A 16,397-nucleotide genomic window follows, 5' to 3' on the forward strand; every position below is an offset into this window, starting at 1 on the left:
GCGCACCGCGATGAAGAGTGGCCCCCACTTGCCACAACTAGAGAAAGCCCTCGCACAGAAGCGAAGACCCAACACAGCCAAAAATAAAATAATTAATTAATTAATTTAAAAAAAATATGTACTTAAAAAAAATTTTGCGGATACTTTTATGGTGAAAAGATTTGAAATCAGTTTTTAAGTTGAAATTTTTCCCATTTCACAACCCTCACATAGCTGAAATATTTAACACTAAGCAAGTCTTTTTAGTTGATTACCCTTGTGAAGCCAGGATAATGATATTCAAGACGTGCTTTGTTTGTTTTCACCTAAGATAGTATGATCGTGCTACTTTTGGTGACTCGCTTCCTAAATTCTCAAGACAGAAATGGCATTCGTTATACCGTGAAACTCTTGGACTACGTTCTCCCCGGTCCTGGAGAAGCCCATCACCCAGCCCTTACTGATTGCTCACAGGGGGACATAGCTCAGTGACTCGGCACCAACATTTGCATTTGTTGTTGACAACTGTCGGCTTCACCTCCCTCTCCTCACAACCCCGTCTAAATGGGGTTTGTAATCCTCCTTCCCACCCACTCTCTTCACTCCCTGGGGTGGGAATGTTGGCCCCTGTTCTCTGTCACCTGTCAGAATCCATCCTCCTGTCACTGGCTTATATGGACAAGTCTGTCTGCTGTCATGTGACCCTCGGCTGCTAAAAACAGCTCCAGCCCCACTCTGAACCTGGGCCTGAAACAATGTCCTCCACGGAAAGAAACGTAAAGGACACTTGATCACCCAATCCTTGGAATTATTTCCGGGAATCACTTGCAGAAACCATTCGAAGCACCCTTTCCCTGGCAGGGCGCACAGGGACGGCCAGGAGATGAGCGCATCTTTGAATTACAAGTCTTTTTCCAAAGAGCAGCAGACCATGGATAACTTGGAGAAGCAACTCATCTGTCCCATCTGTTTAGAGATGTTCACAAAACCCGTGGTCATTCTCCCCTGCCAGCACAACCTGTGTAGGAAATGTGCCAGTGACATTTTCCAGGTAGGTTTGTTTGGAATGTAGGGGGTGGAAAAGATCCCCTCTTCTCCGAATCAAGCGCTTAACTTTGAGGTCATTTCTTTAGAAAGCTGTATAAGGTTGCATTTGTTAAAAAAAAAAAAAAAGTTTTTAAAGTGATTTGCTTTGTACTTTGCTGTCAGCCTCCTTCTTACTCTCAAATCTAATTTTATTTCAATACCAAGAATCATACTTGTTTAAAAAAAATTGAATCTGTCTCAAAATTGTAAATAAATTACTGCCCAAGACATTAATGTTGGAGTTTCTGGCTGGAACTTTTGGTTATGAAAATGCTGGGTGGAAAAGCACCTCATGCTGAAGATGGTACATGGCACTTGACTGTGGATAAGTGTTGGGCCTGCAGTTCAGGACCACTTGCTGATAATGCCCTAAGGGATGATCTCACAGCAAGCTGAAAGCAGGAGTTGATGTTGTTCATAGTGTAACAGAGAGTGAAGGGAAGCCTCTGAAAAGCTACCTGTGGCATTACTCAATTCCTCTTTTCTTGCTTGGCGAGAACAGGCCTCTAACCCGTACTTGCCCACAAGAGGAGGTAGCACTGTGGCCTCGGGGGGCCGATTCCGTTGCCCATCCTGCAGACATGAAGTGGTTTTGGACAGACATGGGATCTACGGGCTTCAGAGGAACCTGCTGGTGGAAAATATCATTGACATCTACAAGCAGGAGTCCACCAGGTAGGGTTCTCCTGTGTGTCAGACACATCTGAAGCTTGTCTTTATTATTTGTTTGTTTGTTTTAGTGGGTCACTATACTGAATGCTTGTTTACCAATCAGGGGCTAATTGTTTTATAGGAAAATGTTTTTCCAAGTCAGTCCTTCCCAATGGGAGTGAGAGTTGCTCTTGGGAGGAGAGAAGGAAGCTGGGGCCCATGCTTTTGTATCAATTTCAGAATGAAGTAACTCATTAACACTAATCCAGTCCAGATGGTGATATTGAAAGAGGCATAATTCTGCCCTACCCCCAGCCTTGTATTACATCCCTTGTAGACGTTTCTGCACTACACAGCTCCTTTATAGCTCCATATTCTACACAGCAGAAAAACTAGAGTGCAAAACTCTACAGAAAATGAACAGAAATGGCATCTCCCAAAATCTGCCTGTCCTTAGTTCAGACAGTCTCATTTTAAAATTATCTAGAGGATAATAATAAAAACAAAATCCTCTGACATAGTTAGTCATGGTAGTGACTCTGGGAAGTAGCAAAGCAAGGTAGACTCCTGGGATTTAGCAACTTAGAGTTTAGAGACATGGGAGGGAAAAAAATGATGGAGCTCAGGTTATGTTTCCCTATTCTCTAGGTTATTCTTCCTGAATACTCTTGGCATTCACCTGCTGATTGACACGCAGCATATACATCAGTCATCTTTTTATTTTTTTGAAAAAGGCTTCTTATTCATCGAATCACACTGGCTATAGAATTCCTTTCCTAGAGACAACACAGGGGGAGTTCATTCCTAGAAGTGCTGGTGTGAGGAGCCCTTTTTCAACTGTACACAAGGCAGTCAAGTCCATAGCGCTTGACAGCAATACTGAGACCATCTAGAAATGATCTCACTGTGCTTCCTAGTAGGAGACACGGATTCACGGAACATCTGCAGGGCTCGAAGAGCCGTGTGCTCTTAGAAGGAAAGCTGTTCTATAAATCGAACATATAATTATTATAATTGCTATGGCTATTCATTTCTGCTTAAGATTCAAAACTAAATTAGGTAGTGCCAGGATATAGATGGCACTGGGAAGAAGAATTGCTGATGACATATTGCAGAGATACAGAGTGGGCTATTTCCCTCGCTTCCAAAATCTCTTGAGAAGAAGGAAAGTACCGCTGTTGTAATTAAGATCTGATCTCATTTTTTTTCATTATTTTAAGATGCAAATAGATACACTGTCTCTTAAAAAAGTTAACCAGCCAATTAATAACCAACTAATTATTAAGGCTGTTTATATAACAACTGATTCAGTGCCTGCAACAGTGCCTTGCACAGAATAGTTGCTCCATAAGTACCAGATGTTTAAGCAACACCATAAATCTTCTTACACGTTCTATTTATTGCAATAATTTTCTGTTTTGCTACTTGCCACAGTGAGAGCTTGAATGATGTGAAATAATAACAATAATTGTTATGTAATCCCGAGAAGAGGAGATGTTAAAATCTGTAGCGTAACACTACATGACACATCCTGGCTTTAAAGTCTATGCAATGCATCTGCCAAAACTAGTGCCTAGGTGAACAAATTAAAAGCAAGGAACCAATTTCTAACAATGAAGCGCACAGCTGAGTAGCCTAGTGGTGTTTTTGTGATTATCAAATTCTTCTTATGCTGCTGTTTCTTGAACCTGAGACTTGCCTTTGGGACATTTTTAATTGGTAGCAAAACCACAAACTGTACAGAGAGCTCGGGCACATGTTTGGACATAAACCCAGTTGTTCCCTGAGGGCTGGCAGCTTTACCAGCCCAGAATCCTAAGCCTCAGGGTATGTGAGGTGACTCTGGAATAACTTTGATATACAGAGTGAGATGAACCCTGGCCCACATTAAGGTGGCAGCAGAAAGGGCAGGGGCTGGTCAACTCTGGCCTCCCACAGAATGGCTAGAGATTGTAGGTCTCAATAAAACCTGGGCTTCTTATCTAGAATTCTGCCTGGTGCTGAACTAGCCACAGCTTGGGGGTGGTGTGGGGGTGGGGCGATGCGAGAAGGAACGAATTTCACTAATATTAGTAATGAACATAACGGGACTTCCCTGGTGGTCCAGTGGCTAGGGCTCCACGCTTCCACTGCAGGGGGCACGGGTTCAATCCCTGGTCGGGGAGCTAAGATTCCACATGTCCCACGGCCAAAAAAAAAAAAAAAAAGGAACATAATAATTAACTTTAAAATACAGCAAGTCAAACTAATATGTGCTGAATATGCGTCAGCCACTGTTCAAGGTGTTATACACATGAATCATGTGTAATTCTTTAATTCTCACGAGTATTTTAAATATGTTATTGAAAGTAATTCCTATGCATATGCATAATTTTAAACATTCCAATCGCACTACAAGGCCTCTAAAGAGAGCTGCACTCCCTGCCCTACTCTCTCTTTGCCCCCAAGTCTCACTCCCTAGAGTCGGCCACGTTTAATTCTTTCAGCTGTTCTTCTGCCATTTATCACCCAGTGATGTGTGTATGCTACTAGCAGGCTCCTATTCTTTGGTTTTTCAGTTTTAGACATTATCTATTGACTTCACTGTAGACAATTAGGGCTGAGCCCCCGCGTGGTTGGCTTTACCTTCTACTTTTCTTTTACTCTCCCCTGGGTTGAAACCCTTGTTTCCTGGATCCTTTGTCGTCCTCTTTGTTGGTTTACTCTACTGTTTTTGTGGAGCACATCCTCAAGTAATCCCCTAAAGTGTGCAAAAAGTCCTCCTCTTTCCAGTACCCCCCACCGCCCCGCCCTGCACTCCTGCCTTCTGGGTGCCTGGCCTCTGCAGTCCCAGGGCCTTTGCCTGTAAAGCTGTAAAGCTGTAAAGCCTGTAGGGAACCTGTAAAGCTTGAGCAGCTTGTCCTGTGCGCCTTTACCCTGCAGGCTCTCAGCAGAACCAAGACACATTTCAAGCAGGTCACTTCCCTTCGTCCAGCTGTTCCCAGTTTCCAACATTTGGTTGCATCTCTCCTCTGCTGTCATTTTGCTCATTTTTTGTCCTTATTGATTTATACCTTTTTATTCCCTTACTCTCATTTTAGTGGGATTTCAGCAGGAAACATAAATAAATAAATGCATGCGTTCATTCTGTCATATCTAATTAGAAGACTCCTAGTCCAATTTTCAGATATGAGTAAAAGCTGAGCCTGAAAGAGTTGAAGGAACTCACCTAAGGCCATACGGCCACCACTTGGAGAAACTGAGTTGGGATTAAACTTTGAGATCAGTTTGACTGTAAAAGTACTGCCTGAACATGGAAGCAACCTAAGTGTCCATGGACAGATGAATGGATAAAGAAGATGTGGTACATATATACAATGGAATATTACTCAGCCATAAAAAGAAACGAAATTGAGTTATTTGGAGTGAGGTGGATGGACCTAGAGTCTGTCATACAGAGTGAAGTAAGTCAGAAAGAGAAAAACAAATACTGTATGCTAACACATATATATGGAATCTAAAAAAAAAAAATTGCTCTGAAGAACCTAGGGGCAGGACAGGAATAAAGATGCGGATGTAGAGAATGGACTTGAGGACATGGGGAGGGGGAAGGGTAAGCTCAGACGAAGTGAGAGAGTGGCATGGACATATATACACTACCAAACGTAAAATAGATAGCTAGTGGGAAGCAGCAGTATAGCACAGGGAGATCAGCTCGGTGCTTTGTGACCACCTAGAGGGGTGGGATAGGGAGACGCAAGAGGGAGGGGATATGGGGATATATGTATACATATAGCTGATTCACTTTGTTACACAGCAGCAACTAACACAACAATGTAAAGCAATGATACTCTAATAAAGATGTTAAAAAAACCCAAAAGTACTGCCTGCAATGCCTCATCAGCACCAGATGCCCATCCTTCAGGAAACTTGAGGATGGTCCCCGAAACCCCAGAGAGCAGAGGGAACAGGCTACAGACTCCCTGAGACTCGCCTGCGCGGAACGGCTGGGGGCCACAGCCAGCATCTGGCACTGAGACCCGAACCACAACTGAGAGCTCGGACACCCTCACCTCATGAAGTTGCCTTTGCGTCTTTATTCTACATGCCACATTTGTCCCAGGTCTGTTATGTGGCGTAAGGTGTCTGAAGGTTTTCATTCTACGCCCATTTGTAAGTGGGGGAATGCCTCTCGGCCTGTGTTGCCACCTGAACAAGAACAACCTAATAAGGAATATTGCAGGCAGTCCTTGGTCTGTATTGCATAATGAAAAAGTAATCACAATCGACAACTAAATGAAGAGCCCATGGCTGTTTCCACATTTTCAGTATTGCATACCCTGCAAATATCTGAGCCCTACAATATCGTCTCTGGTCAGAGCTGCTAACATCGGAGCAGCACGTGGGACGCAGGCTACCCTCGGGAAATGCCTCGGGGAGAGGGGCCGCAGTAGCATCAGCTGTGCCATCTCCCAGTTAATGTGCTCTGGACGCTTGCTTGACATTTATTACGAGGTGGAGGTACAGGGGAGGGAAGGTTTTAGAGGTAGAGAAGCCTTTGGCCAAGCAGAGACTGAATCACCACTCCTAGTCTCTAGATAACCCCCAGAGGCCTTTGTCATTTATAAGTGGAGTCTTCAGGATGTTGTCTGGTCTTTTCCTTTGCCACTCAGGAGAGCCAAGTGACTAAGCTTTGCCCATAGTTCACACGCCTTCTCCAGATGAGCGGTTTTATGTTAGAGCACAGGGAACACTGTCCACGAATCTGGCAAATTCCCTTTTACTTCTCATTCATTCAACAAATATGTACTGAGCACCTACTCTATGCAAGGCACTGTTCTTGGCACTGGGAACCCAGCAAAAAAGGAAACAGACCATGGCCCCCGCCCTCATGGAGCTCACATTCCAGTGGAGGAAATAGACCATAATATATATAATGGAATATTATTCAGCCATACAAAAGAATGAAATATTGCCATTTGCAGCAACATGGATGGACCTAGAGAATATTATACTTAGTGAAGTAAGTCAGAGAAAGACAAATATTATATGATATCACTTATATGTGGAATCTAAAAAATAATACAAATGAATCTATATACAAAATGTAAAAAGACTCACACCAGGGCTTCCCTGGTGGCGCAGTGGTTGAGAGTCTGCCTGCCAATTCAGGGGACACGGGTTCGAGCCCTGGTCTGGGAGGATCCCACATGCCGCGGAGCAACTGGGCCCGTGAGCCACAATTACTGAGCCTGCGCGTCCGGAGCCTGTGCTCCGCAACAAGAGAGGCCGCGATAGTGAGAGGCCCGTGCACCGTGATGAAGAGTGGCCCCCGCTTGCCACAACTAGAGAAAGCCCTTGCACAGAAATGAAGAAAGCCCTCGCACAGAAACGAAGACCCAGCACAGCCAAAAATAAATAAATTAAAAAAAAAAAAAAAAGACTCACACCAGACATAGAAAACAAATTTATGGTTACTAAAGGGGAAAGGGAAGGGGGAGAGGGATAAATTAGGAGTATGGGATTAAACAAACTACTATATTAAAAAAATAGGTAAGCTACAAGGATTTCCTGCATAGAGCAGGGAATTATATTCAATATCTTGTAAAAACCTATAATGGAAAATAATCTGGAAATATATATATGTATAACTGAATCACTTTGCTGTACACCTGAAACTAACACAATATTGTAAATCAACTATACTTCAATAAAATAAAAATTCAGTTCCAAATCTGAGATGCTTCTATATAATCATATGTTTGGGAAAATGAGGAAAGATTTTGGATTTGTATTTAAATTTTCCAAACAATTCTGAAAACTATTAACAGCCTCAGTCTTTGGATAAGAGATATCAAAATTCCAGATTTCGTATAAGTAGGCTAAAACCACCCTTCCCCCCATGATCTCCAGAGGGAGCCTATGGCATCACAAGGTGACATAATTTTGATCTTGACGTATTCTAACACCTAAACCACGATGATGGTTAGGGAAATATACCATGTCCTACTACGTGACGTGAACCTGGGCTCTCCAGGTGATTTCGCAGCTAACAGGTTATCCTTAAGCAGCAATAACTTGTCACTACCTCTCTCATGCTTCTTCATTGCTTGAACATGGTGGTACCCCGGAAGTGCAAATCTCACTAGCACATACAAACCCAATGCTCCATTATGACCTGGGCAGCTTTGAAAAGTTTTGGTTGGTTTGGTTTGGGAAAACTGAAACTTGCAGATTATCTGTGAGATTTGGACTTCCGGGGTACCACCATGTCCCAGAACAACATTTTGCACTTTTCTTATTGCCTAAAGTATTCCGTGTAATTGTTCACATTCACTGAGCACATACTACCCCACTCTTAACCACTGCTGAGTCCTCAGGAAGTTACATACATTTAATTTTCTGTGCTAATGGCAGGAGAAGACCCAAACAAATTAATAAAGCACTCGCTGATATTTTTCCTCTTTACACACAACTACTTCCAACCAGCGCCGAGACGAATTATCAGAGATTTGGGCTCCCCCAGCCCACCTCCACGCTCACTCCTTTTGCTGGGGCCAGAGGCTGCAGCGGTGGGGTAAACGGGCCTCCCCAACGCTGGTGCAAACTTGAGATTTAGTTTATCGGCAACCTTCTCCTCTTTACCCGCAATTGTAAAGTCTCTCTTGAGAGACTTGTGAGCATGTGGAGGTGGTGCTGAAGCAGCTCCTAAGGAAAGAATCCGGTGTTCAGCTTTCAGGAATTGCACTCGCCCGTTTTTAAACCTTGAAATCGGCCAACGGGGGGAATCCTCACACCACAGAAATTGGCAAATGCTACAGGTCACCGTCTCCATGTCCTCACCCCCAGGCTGGTTGGAAATTTGTCAGGACACTGCTGATAAACCCGTAGAGAATGTGGAGGGCTCCGAGCGCATGAGAGGGGCTCTGGAAGTCTGCTGGGGTAGGGTTGCTGGGGGTACAGGGCCTTGCGGGGTACGATGCGATGCTGATCACCCCGTAGAGCCCCCCGGCTCAGCTCTGCCGCAACCGGAGCTGACGCTTATCCACGTTATCTCCTCCCAGACCGGAAAAGAAGTCCGACCAGCCCCTGTGTGAGGAGCACGAAGACGAGCGCATCAACATCTACTGTCTGAACTGCGAAGTGCCCACCTGCTCTCTGTGCAAGGTCTTCGGGGCGCACAAGGACTGCCAGGTGGCTCCCCTCACGCACGTGTTCCAGAGGCAGAAGGTAACAGAGGCCTTTCCGCCCCTCCTCCGAAGCCCCTTCCGAGTGCCTGCGTCACTGACCCGCTGTCCCCGAAGGAGAGATGCCCAATGCGCACAGGGCCCTGAGGCTGGGCGGGCGTGGAGGGTAGAGCCGGAAGGGATGCTGCGCCCCTGCCACGCGCTTAATGCCCTGGAGGCTGGTGGGGAAGGTGGGGGAGGGAGGAGATGCAGAGGGTCAGGAAGGGGTCCGGAGGGGAAGGGTCGCTGTGTTTGCGCCCTTTGGAGGTTGCTAAAGCTGAGCACTGTTATGGGGCTCGGTCCGAGCTCAAGCTGCTCAAACATTATTTGAGGTTCAGACTATAGGTAATAAAAGGATAACTTTTTACTCCACTCAGAATATTTTTCTTCGTTCACCAACCAAAGATTCCTTTGGCCTTCCTCAAGGCCTTTTCTCCCGAACTCCTAGTTGGCAGAATTACAATGAATGACATTGCGTTAAACGTTCCCTTGGGATGGCCCTCAAGCCTGGGCTAAACTGGCCTCCTAGCCTTTCAACCTAGGCCAGCACTGAGGGCACCGTGCATGCCCTCATCCCCCTCATTCTGACCAAATACAGGGTGTCCCAGCTTATCACTCACCTGCCAACCTGGTTTCACCCACCGACAAGTAGAAGCTTATCCATTTGATGCAAATAAACTGTGGGGTTGTGTGCTCAGAGAGCTGCAACCAAGTCTTGGCATCTAGAATTTTAGAAGCTCCACATCTCGGCTTCTCTCTGTAAGAATCAGAGATTCCACATTTGGTCAGTGTTTTACACCAAATACAGTATAGAGTTGGAATTAAATTTGGAAACCAAACTTTGGGCAACACCAGTTGCAACCAGTGAGTACTAACTGCTAAAGAAGCAGGATTTAGCAAGATGTCCATAACATTTATTTATTTTTCAATCCACTTAAGACTTATCCCCTGTTTCCCTTTTACCTGAGCCCCCAAGTCATACCTGTTAGAACTGAATGGTACCTGTGTCACACCATTCCCCTCAGAGCCCTGAGGCCCATGTGGGATGGACAGAGGCAGGCTGGCAGAGCTTCCATCCCGCTCTGGTTTGGTCAAAGCAGCCTCACTTTTTACCTATTGGGATTATTTATTAGCTTCCATTTGAAGAAAGGGTTCTGCAACTTTAAAATGTTTTACAACCACTCTTCTGGTCCAGTCTTCTCACTTTATATGTGAAACAATGAAGGTCCAAATTGATTACATGTTTTGCCCAACATCATAGAGAAGTTGAAGGCAGAGCTGGACCAAGCATGTAGGTTTCCTGCGTCCCGCTCACTCAGCGTTTCTTGTGCCCCAGAGGCCAGCCTTGCGAGGGGGTAAGTAAGAACAACGGAATCGCTTCGGGGTCCAAAGAGTCCTGAGAGGAATTTCAAGTTGAAATTTTTTTCCTGGAAACAGTTGAATGTTACAGTTTCAAGTTTGTCATGATTTGGTCTAGAATATGAGTATTTGTTTGCATCTAGCGTGTAGAGGCTGCGTAATAGGTATACGCTGAATAAATGAATATTTCTCTAGTGAAACTGATCCTGAGCTGCACTAGACAAATAATTCATTTTGGGCCCCTGATGTCACATTTTGGTCTTCATTCAATAAACAATTCTTAGAATTCTTTACCCTGAATGTGCTATTCTCTATGGCCTATAATTCGGTGTTCTTAATGTTTATAGCAGGGTCACAGTCTCTATTAAGAATTTGATGAAAACTATGAAACTTCTTCCCAGACAAAAATGCATTTATACACACAACCATTCAGAATTTTATTTACAAGATCAGGAGGTTCTCAGGCCTCCCAGCCTCACTGTTCCTCCTTTGGGGGTTCCATGGACCCTAAATTAAGAACCCATGAGGACAATCCTAAGATGAACTCACAGTCAGTGCTGACTAGAAAACCCCTAAAATCTTGCACCCCTCTTTTCTCTCCGTTAGTCTGAGCTCAGCGACGGCATTGCTGTCCTTGTGGGAAGCAATGATCGGGTCCAGGGAGTGATCAGCCAGCTGCAGGACACCTGCAAAACGATCGAGGTGAGTCAGGTGGCCTCAAGGGAGTGTGAACCGTGCCTGAACCCCTGGGGTTTTGTGGCTTCCTCAACGCCACCCTAGAAATCCCCGTTCCAACATTTCAGTCTTGACCTCCTTCCTGATGTGTCTCTAAAATATTGACCTCCTGGCACAGAAAAGAGAAGTTACCACATGAGGCAACAAGGCAGATCTTACCACATTTATCAAGGTGGTTGTTACAGGTGTTGTTCTTTCTTGGGCAACCCGTTTTGAAAGATTAGCTACAAGAAAAATCAGTTTCCAGTAGTGACAATGAGTGTTTTCCACCATCATAGCACAGTTTCTTTGTGGAAATCTAAACGGTCTTAAGAAACGCTAGTTGGTGCTTTAGAAAGTCATGTGCAGATTTGAGCTGCATATCTAAGCTCTAACAGTGGAGTTGCTGCCTGCCTGCAGGGAGAGAGGGGATCAGTAGCTGGGAGCTCACTGAGGCTAGAGTCCCGGCTCCTTCATCTCCGCTGTCCCTCTGTCTGGCCCGGTGCCCGGCACATAATAAACACTCAATTAAAAACTTGATGGACAAATGGCTCACACTTAGGTTTGGCATGTGAGAAATATCGGGAATCCACTTTTTCTCAGGATCAAATATAAACTGTATAAATGCTGAAGCCAAAGGGGTTTTGCCACGTGGCAGATGTCTTTTCAAGAATTGAAGGTCCACAGGTTAGGTCAGCCCTGCTGCATGGGGGCAGGTGCAAGCCACCTGGGTTTGAGTCCAGGTCTTTGGCTCTCTAACCTGGAGCAGTTTATTACTACTCCCTGCTCTAAGCTGTGGGGTTGTGTTTTAGTTGGACCTCAGAAGCCTGTACTGCTCAGTTAATGGCATGTTGTCCTTATTGCTGTGGACACGGCCCCTCTTGTTATCTATTTATGTCCTTTTATCCCCATTTCCCACTCCTGTTCTTTTCTCTGTAAATAACTACTCTAACATGTTTAATGTTCCATTTACCTGTATTCCTACAAAATGTGTATCGTTTTATATGCATGTCTTTTAATTTTATAAGTGGTATTTTGTTGTCCTTCTCGTTCTGCTTCTTACTTTTTTTAAACTAAATGTTATGTTTTAAGATCCATTCACATGTACATTCATTCCTTCAGTTTTCTCCTGGAAAAACAGGGCAAAGTACCCATTTTATAGAGTTAACCGTGAGGAGTTAAATAAGCATAAACATAATGCTTAGCCCAGTGCCCGGCATATGGTGAGTGCCTGATAAATGCTCTAATCTTACCATTTTATCGCTTGAAAGGCAAATTCTATCAAAAGCCAAAGGCCAGTTCCTAGATGATGACTTCAAGATGTTGGCCAAAATCATCTCATTTTAGATTTACACATCATTAAAGTCAGTCTCCTCTCTTCCCCATACTCACATTCCTGAAAAGATTCATGATGGATCTGGAATCCATTTATAGAAGGACAGTTTTCTCTCGAAGAGCTCAAAGAGATTCTGAAACGGACAATATAAACTTTTTTTCTTTTTACTTATTCACAGTAAAGGCCAAATACAACTTAATCATTAGGCCATGAATCAGCACTCAGTGTGGTACACACTGAGTCCTGAGTGTATAAATAGGAATGTGTTGCTTGTGGGCAAGTGAGGTCATCTCTATGCTGGTCTCTGCTCGGGCCTCCATCAGAGTCCTCTGTCAGGGGAACGGGCTTTCAGTCGGGGACGTTGAGGCTGGAGAACACAAACGAGAGAAGTCCTGTGCGGCGCGCTGGGCCTTGAGCAAATGCAAAGGGCTCTGCTCCATTTAGGCAGCATGGGAGGACACTGAGAGGGCGAGGAGAGACTTGACAACAGGTTTGCTTCCTGGAGGCCTGTCAGGGGCACAGTGGGAAGCAGCTGTTTGTTCTTTCATTGAGAACAAGACAAGAAGGAACAGGTTTGAAGTTAAGCCCGCAGAAGGGATTAAGTGTAGATATCAGAAAGAACTTCCTGAGAGTGAAGGTCAGGATTATAACCCCTACTGTTACTGATAAAAACATTGGTCGAATGTACACACTTTTACGAGTATTTTCACAGTTCCCCAGAGGAAGCTGTGTAATTTTCCCCCAGGAGGCTTCAAGATGAGTCAGCAAATTGTCAGGAGGAGTCCATCCCTTTTACGCATTTCATGCACCCCTGGGATTTTAACTTAGGGAAATAAGATGAAGACGTGGTATATAAACAGGACAGAATGTCTGTATTCATAGGGGGAAAACGTGCCAGAAACCAAAAGTGTAAGAGCAGGGAATAGTGGGATGACAGGTGATTTTCAAGGCCTTCCTTATATATGCCTGTATTTCACATTTTTCTAAAGCGAGCCTGAGATTTTTAAAATAACCAATAAAAGAAAGAAAGAAAGGATACATGAGTGAATAGGGCTCAGATAAGCACAGTTCTTTCAGATCAGTTTAAGTGGCTCACCTGGAAACACAGGGATTGGCTCAGAGCCCCACAGAGGTCTCTGATTTTATGATTCCTACTTGATGCAAATACCCTCCATTTGAAGAGGCCCTGAGGACAGAGACACAGCTATAAATGGCCCCATCGTGCGCCTGGAATCACTTAGGTGGCCTCCCGCAGAGCCAGGGCCCTATCAGCAGGCCAAGCAGCAGGGCAGCGCGCAGCGAAGCGCACGGGGGTCTACCTTGCCAAGCAGGTGAATTCTGTACCAGGGGTCAGGGTCACAGAGCTCCTGTGTCTCCTGTCCTGCCTGGGGTGGTGGTTTCCCTCTGTGGCTCTGCTCATCACCTGCCTGGAAACATTTTCCGAGAAGCCATTGGCGGCTCCCAGCCAGGGGGTGGGGAGCTGTTTTGAAGAATTCTCTTTTCTGATTGGTGAAGAACTCCCTAGGGACAGGAAATGGAGCAGCCCCTGGGGTGGGCACTATCCTTCCCTAATTACATGGCCTCCCACTCAGGGCCCTGACACCTGCCCTTTGGTAGTAGTGCCCTTTCCTGGCAAATGTCTAATTTTGTCCCTAATCATGTAATGTCTTGCAGGGCTGGCCTGGGCAGGCAGCCGGCCCAGGATCAGCCCTGGAGAGCTGCTGAGCTTAGGATAAATCACACTGGGGACTCCTTGTAATCCTTTAAACACAATGTATGCAGTTGATGTGAGTTTGCAGTGATGATGAGAGTGGCTTTGAGACAGACCACAGTCACAAAAGGGAGTCTGAACTGAGTTGTGGAGGAGTGGCATTCCCTCTTTGCTGTGGGCCGATGGTGGATGGAGGAACCTGCAGTCTTCTTAGCCCTCCTGGCCGAGGTGGCTCAGCCTGAAACGTTCTCAGAACTTGTGATTGCAGTTGTTGGAGGGCCTTCTGGGCTGTTCTAGACGAGCCCAGCATGATCTAAAGCTGCACTTGCCTCTCCAGGCCTGGAGCTGTTCTGGGATGGGTTGGGACAGAGTAGGGGGGCTGCTGGTGGGGGATGGAGAATTGCACTGCCTCGGGAGCTCTCTGCTTCCAGAAAAACGTGCTTGACTTTCATTCCTCATCCCTAGAAAACGTAACCTCCCTCTTGTGGTCTTTCCGAATGGCGCTTATCCTAGGTCACTGGAAACCCAAGAGAGAAGGCTACTCACACTAGCCGTCCCGAGGCAGATCGGCCTAGAAATAATGTTGTTCTGCGTGGATGTCCGTCTAGGGGAAACAGCTACAAGCTGAATCATAAATATTTGATCTTGAGCATTTCCAGTATCTGAAAAACGGCACCTTTAATAAAATCCTCCTGTGATTCTGCGATGACAACAAATCCATTATATTTCCAAATCAGTGATTTTAACCAAACAGCTTTGAGACATTGTCCGTGCAGTTACAAATATGAAGTATGAATATAGTAAGAATCATTCTAATAAGCATGCCAGAATTATGACACATGCTTAAAGAACAGATTTCAGAGTTTGAATTTTGGCTCTGCCACTTAATGATATGACCTTGGTCAAGTTACTTCCTCTCCCTGTCCCTCAACTCCCTCAGTGGTACAGGGGGTTAATAAACCTTCACAGTGTTGCTGTGATGACTAAGAGGCACATGCTGGGGGCCCCGTAAGTGTCACCTTGTATTGCTGTCACACTCAGCTTGGAAAGAGTACACTTCAACTAATGATGCTAATAATTGTTTGAACCACTGGAGCATCGTTTACATGGTGTCGGAATAAGACCTCAAGGTCTTGATCAATTATGATGGCAGGGTGAAGCAACTCCCTGCAGTGGGAAAAACTGAAAATGAATGGAAGTAGATATTAGCTCTATTCTTTGAGGCTTTGTGATAACTCGAAATACTGGCAACAAAGGGAGGCTGAGCCCCTTCCAGGAAACGTGCTGATTATCCAACAGCAGACAGAAGTGAATGAAACAGCGGCTCAGCTTGGCTTGGTCTGGTCTCATGCTTTCGCTGAACCATGGGGCTCAAGTCAGGGCAGGCTCACCTGACCCTCAGCCATCAGAGGATTTCTCAAGGATCTTCTAAATGATCTGGACTAGTCCAAAAAACCCCTAATACCAATAAACCCAGGAATAAGAATTGAAATGCCATAAGTTATAACATAATTATTCTTCTAACACAAAGTGGGTGGACATGGTGGAAAAGAGCATAAGTTTGGGAGTCCTGAGACCCACGGCCATTGAATAGAGTTCTTCCACTAAGCCCTGCACAGAGCCACTGAGCGGATGCGGGAGGGGCTGAACTCCAGTCTGTGTGCCTTGAGGGATGATATTTTTCTAATTTGTCTGCCCCTTTCCTAGGGCAGCCTGTCAGAGACCTGGGTTCTCATCCTAGTCTGCGCTCATGGGGCTTCTGTCATGTGCTCGTAATTGGAATTGGGCCTTACCAATGAAGGGTTGGACTTGAATTCCTCAGGAGAATCTTCCTACCTTAATATAGTTCTTTCTTTAATATTATTAATCTACTGTCTGATTTTTTTGGAGGGGGGAGAGGGGTGTTGAGGGGAAAGGGAAGGAAACCCTGTTTGGTTTAATGAAGGGAATTTTGAAGTACCATATGTCAAATGAAGCTGAGTGGGCCCTTCCAGACCCAGAGCTGCTGTTTTGAACAAGCGTGTCTCGAAAGTTGAGGAATGTGGTGTAGATATGAATGGGCTGAGTAGAGCCACAGTTGCTCAGTGACAAGTGATGGGGCTCAGAGCTTATCTTCAGCTCTATTTTGGTCACAGAGCTATGCTCCTTACATGGTAAGAGCAGTGGTCACAATTGTCTTAGGTTTCCTGTCGTGGCCTTGGCACATTCCAAAGCTGGGACTGACGTTGCTGGGCTAGGATGTGTAGTTCACATCTCAGTGCTGTGATGACCACTCTGAAACTTGCCATGAGTGGAAAAAGGCATTTTACATATAAAGAGGCACTTTATAGTCTAAAGACTCCAAATAACTCCACAT

At 45.2% G+C, this 16,397-nt stretch overlaps 1 protein-coding gene across 6 annotated transcripts in view; it reads left to right on the top strand.

Moving 5' to 3' along the window:
* The first annotated feature begins 275 nt into the window (after positions 1 to 275).
* TRIM55 (tripartite motif containing 55) overlaps positions 276 to 16,397 on the top strand; it is a 41,860-nt gene continuing 25,738 nt past the window's right edge. The window contains exons 1-4 of one of the 6 annotated variants that reach the window (XM_082433647.1): positions 276 to 1,030; positions 1,568 to 1,740; positions 8,760 to 8,925; positions 10,887 to 10,982. In XM_082433647.1, the coding sequence (XP_082289773.1) occupies positions 863 to 1,030; positions 1,568 to 1,740; positions 8,760 to 8,925; positions 10,887 to 10,982 (603 nt within the window). In that variant the 5' untranslated portion in view covers positions 276 to 862. The remainder of the gene's footprint in view (positions 1,031 to 1,567; positions 1,741 to 8,759; positions 8,926 to 10,886; positions 10,983 to 16,397) is intronic. The other 5 variants (XM_082433652.1, XM_082433649.1, XM_082433650.1 and 2 more) reach the window with 5 other exon arrangements.

The sequence above is a fragment of the Balaenoptera physalus genome (assembly GCF_965194825.1).
Source record: "Balaenoptera physalus genome assembly, chromosome: 17".
Lineage (NCBI taxonomy): Eukaryota > Metazoa > Chordata > Mammalia > Artiodactyla > Balaenopteridae > Balaenoptera > Balaenoptera physalus.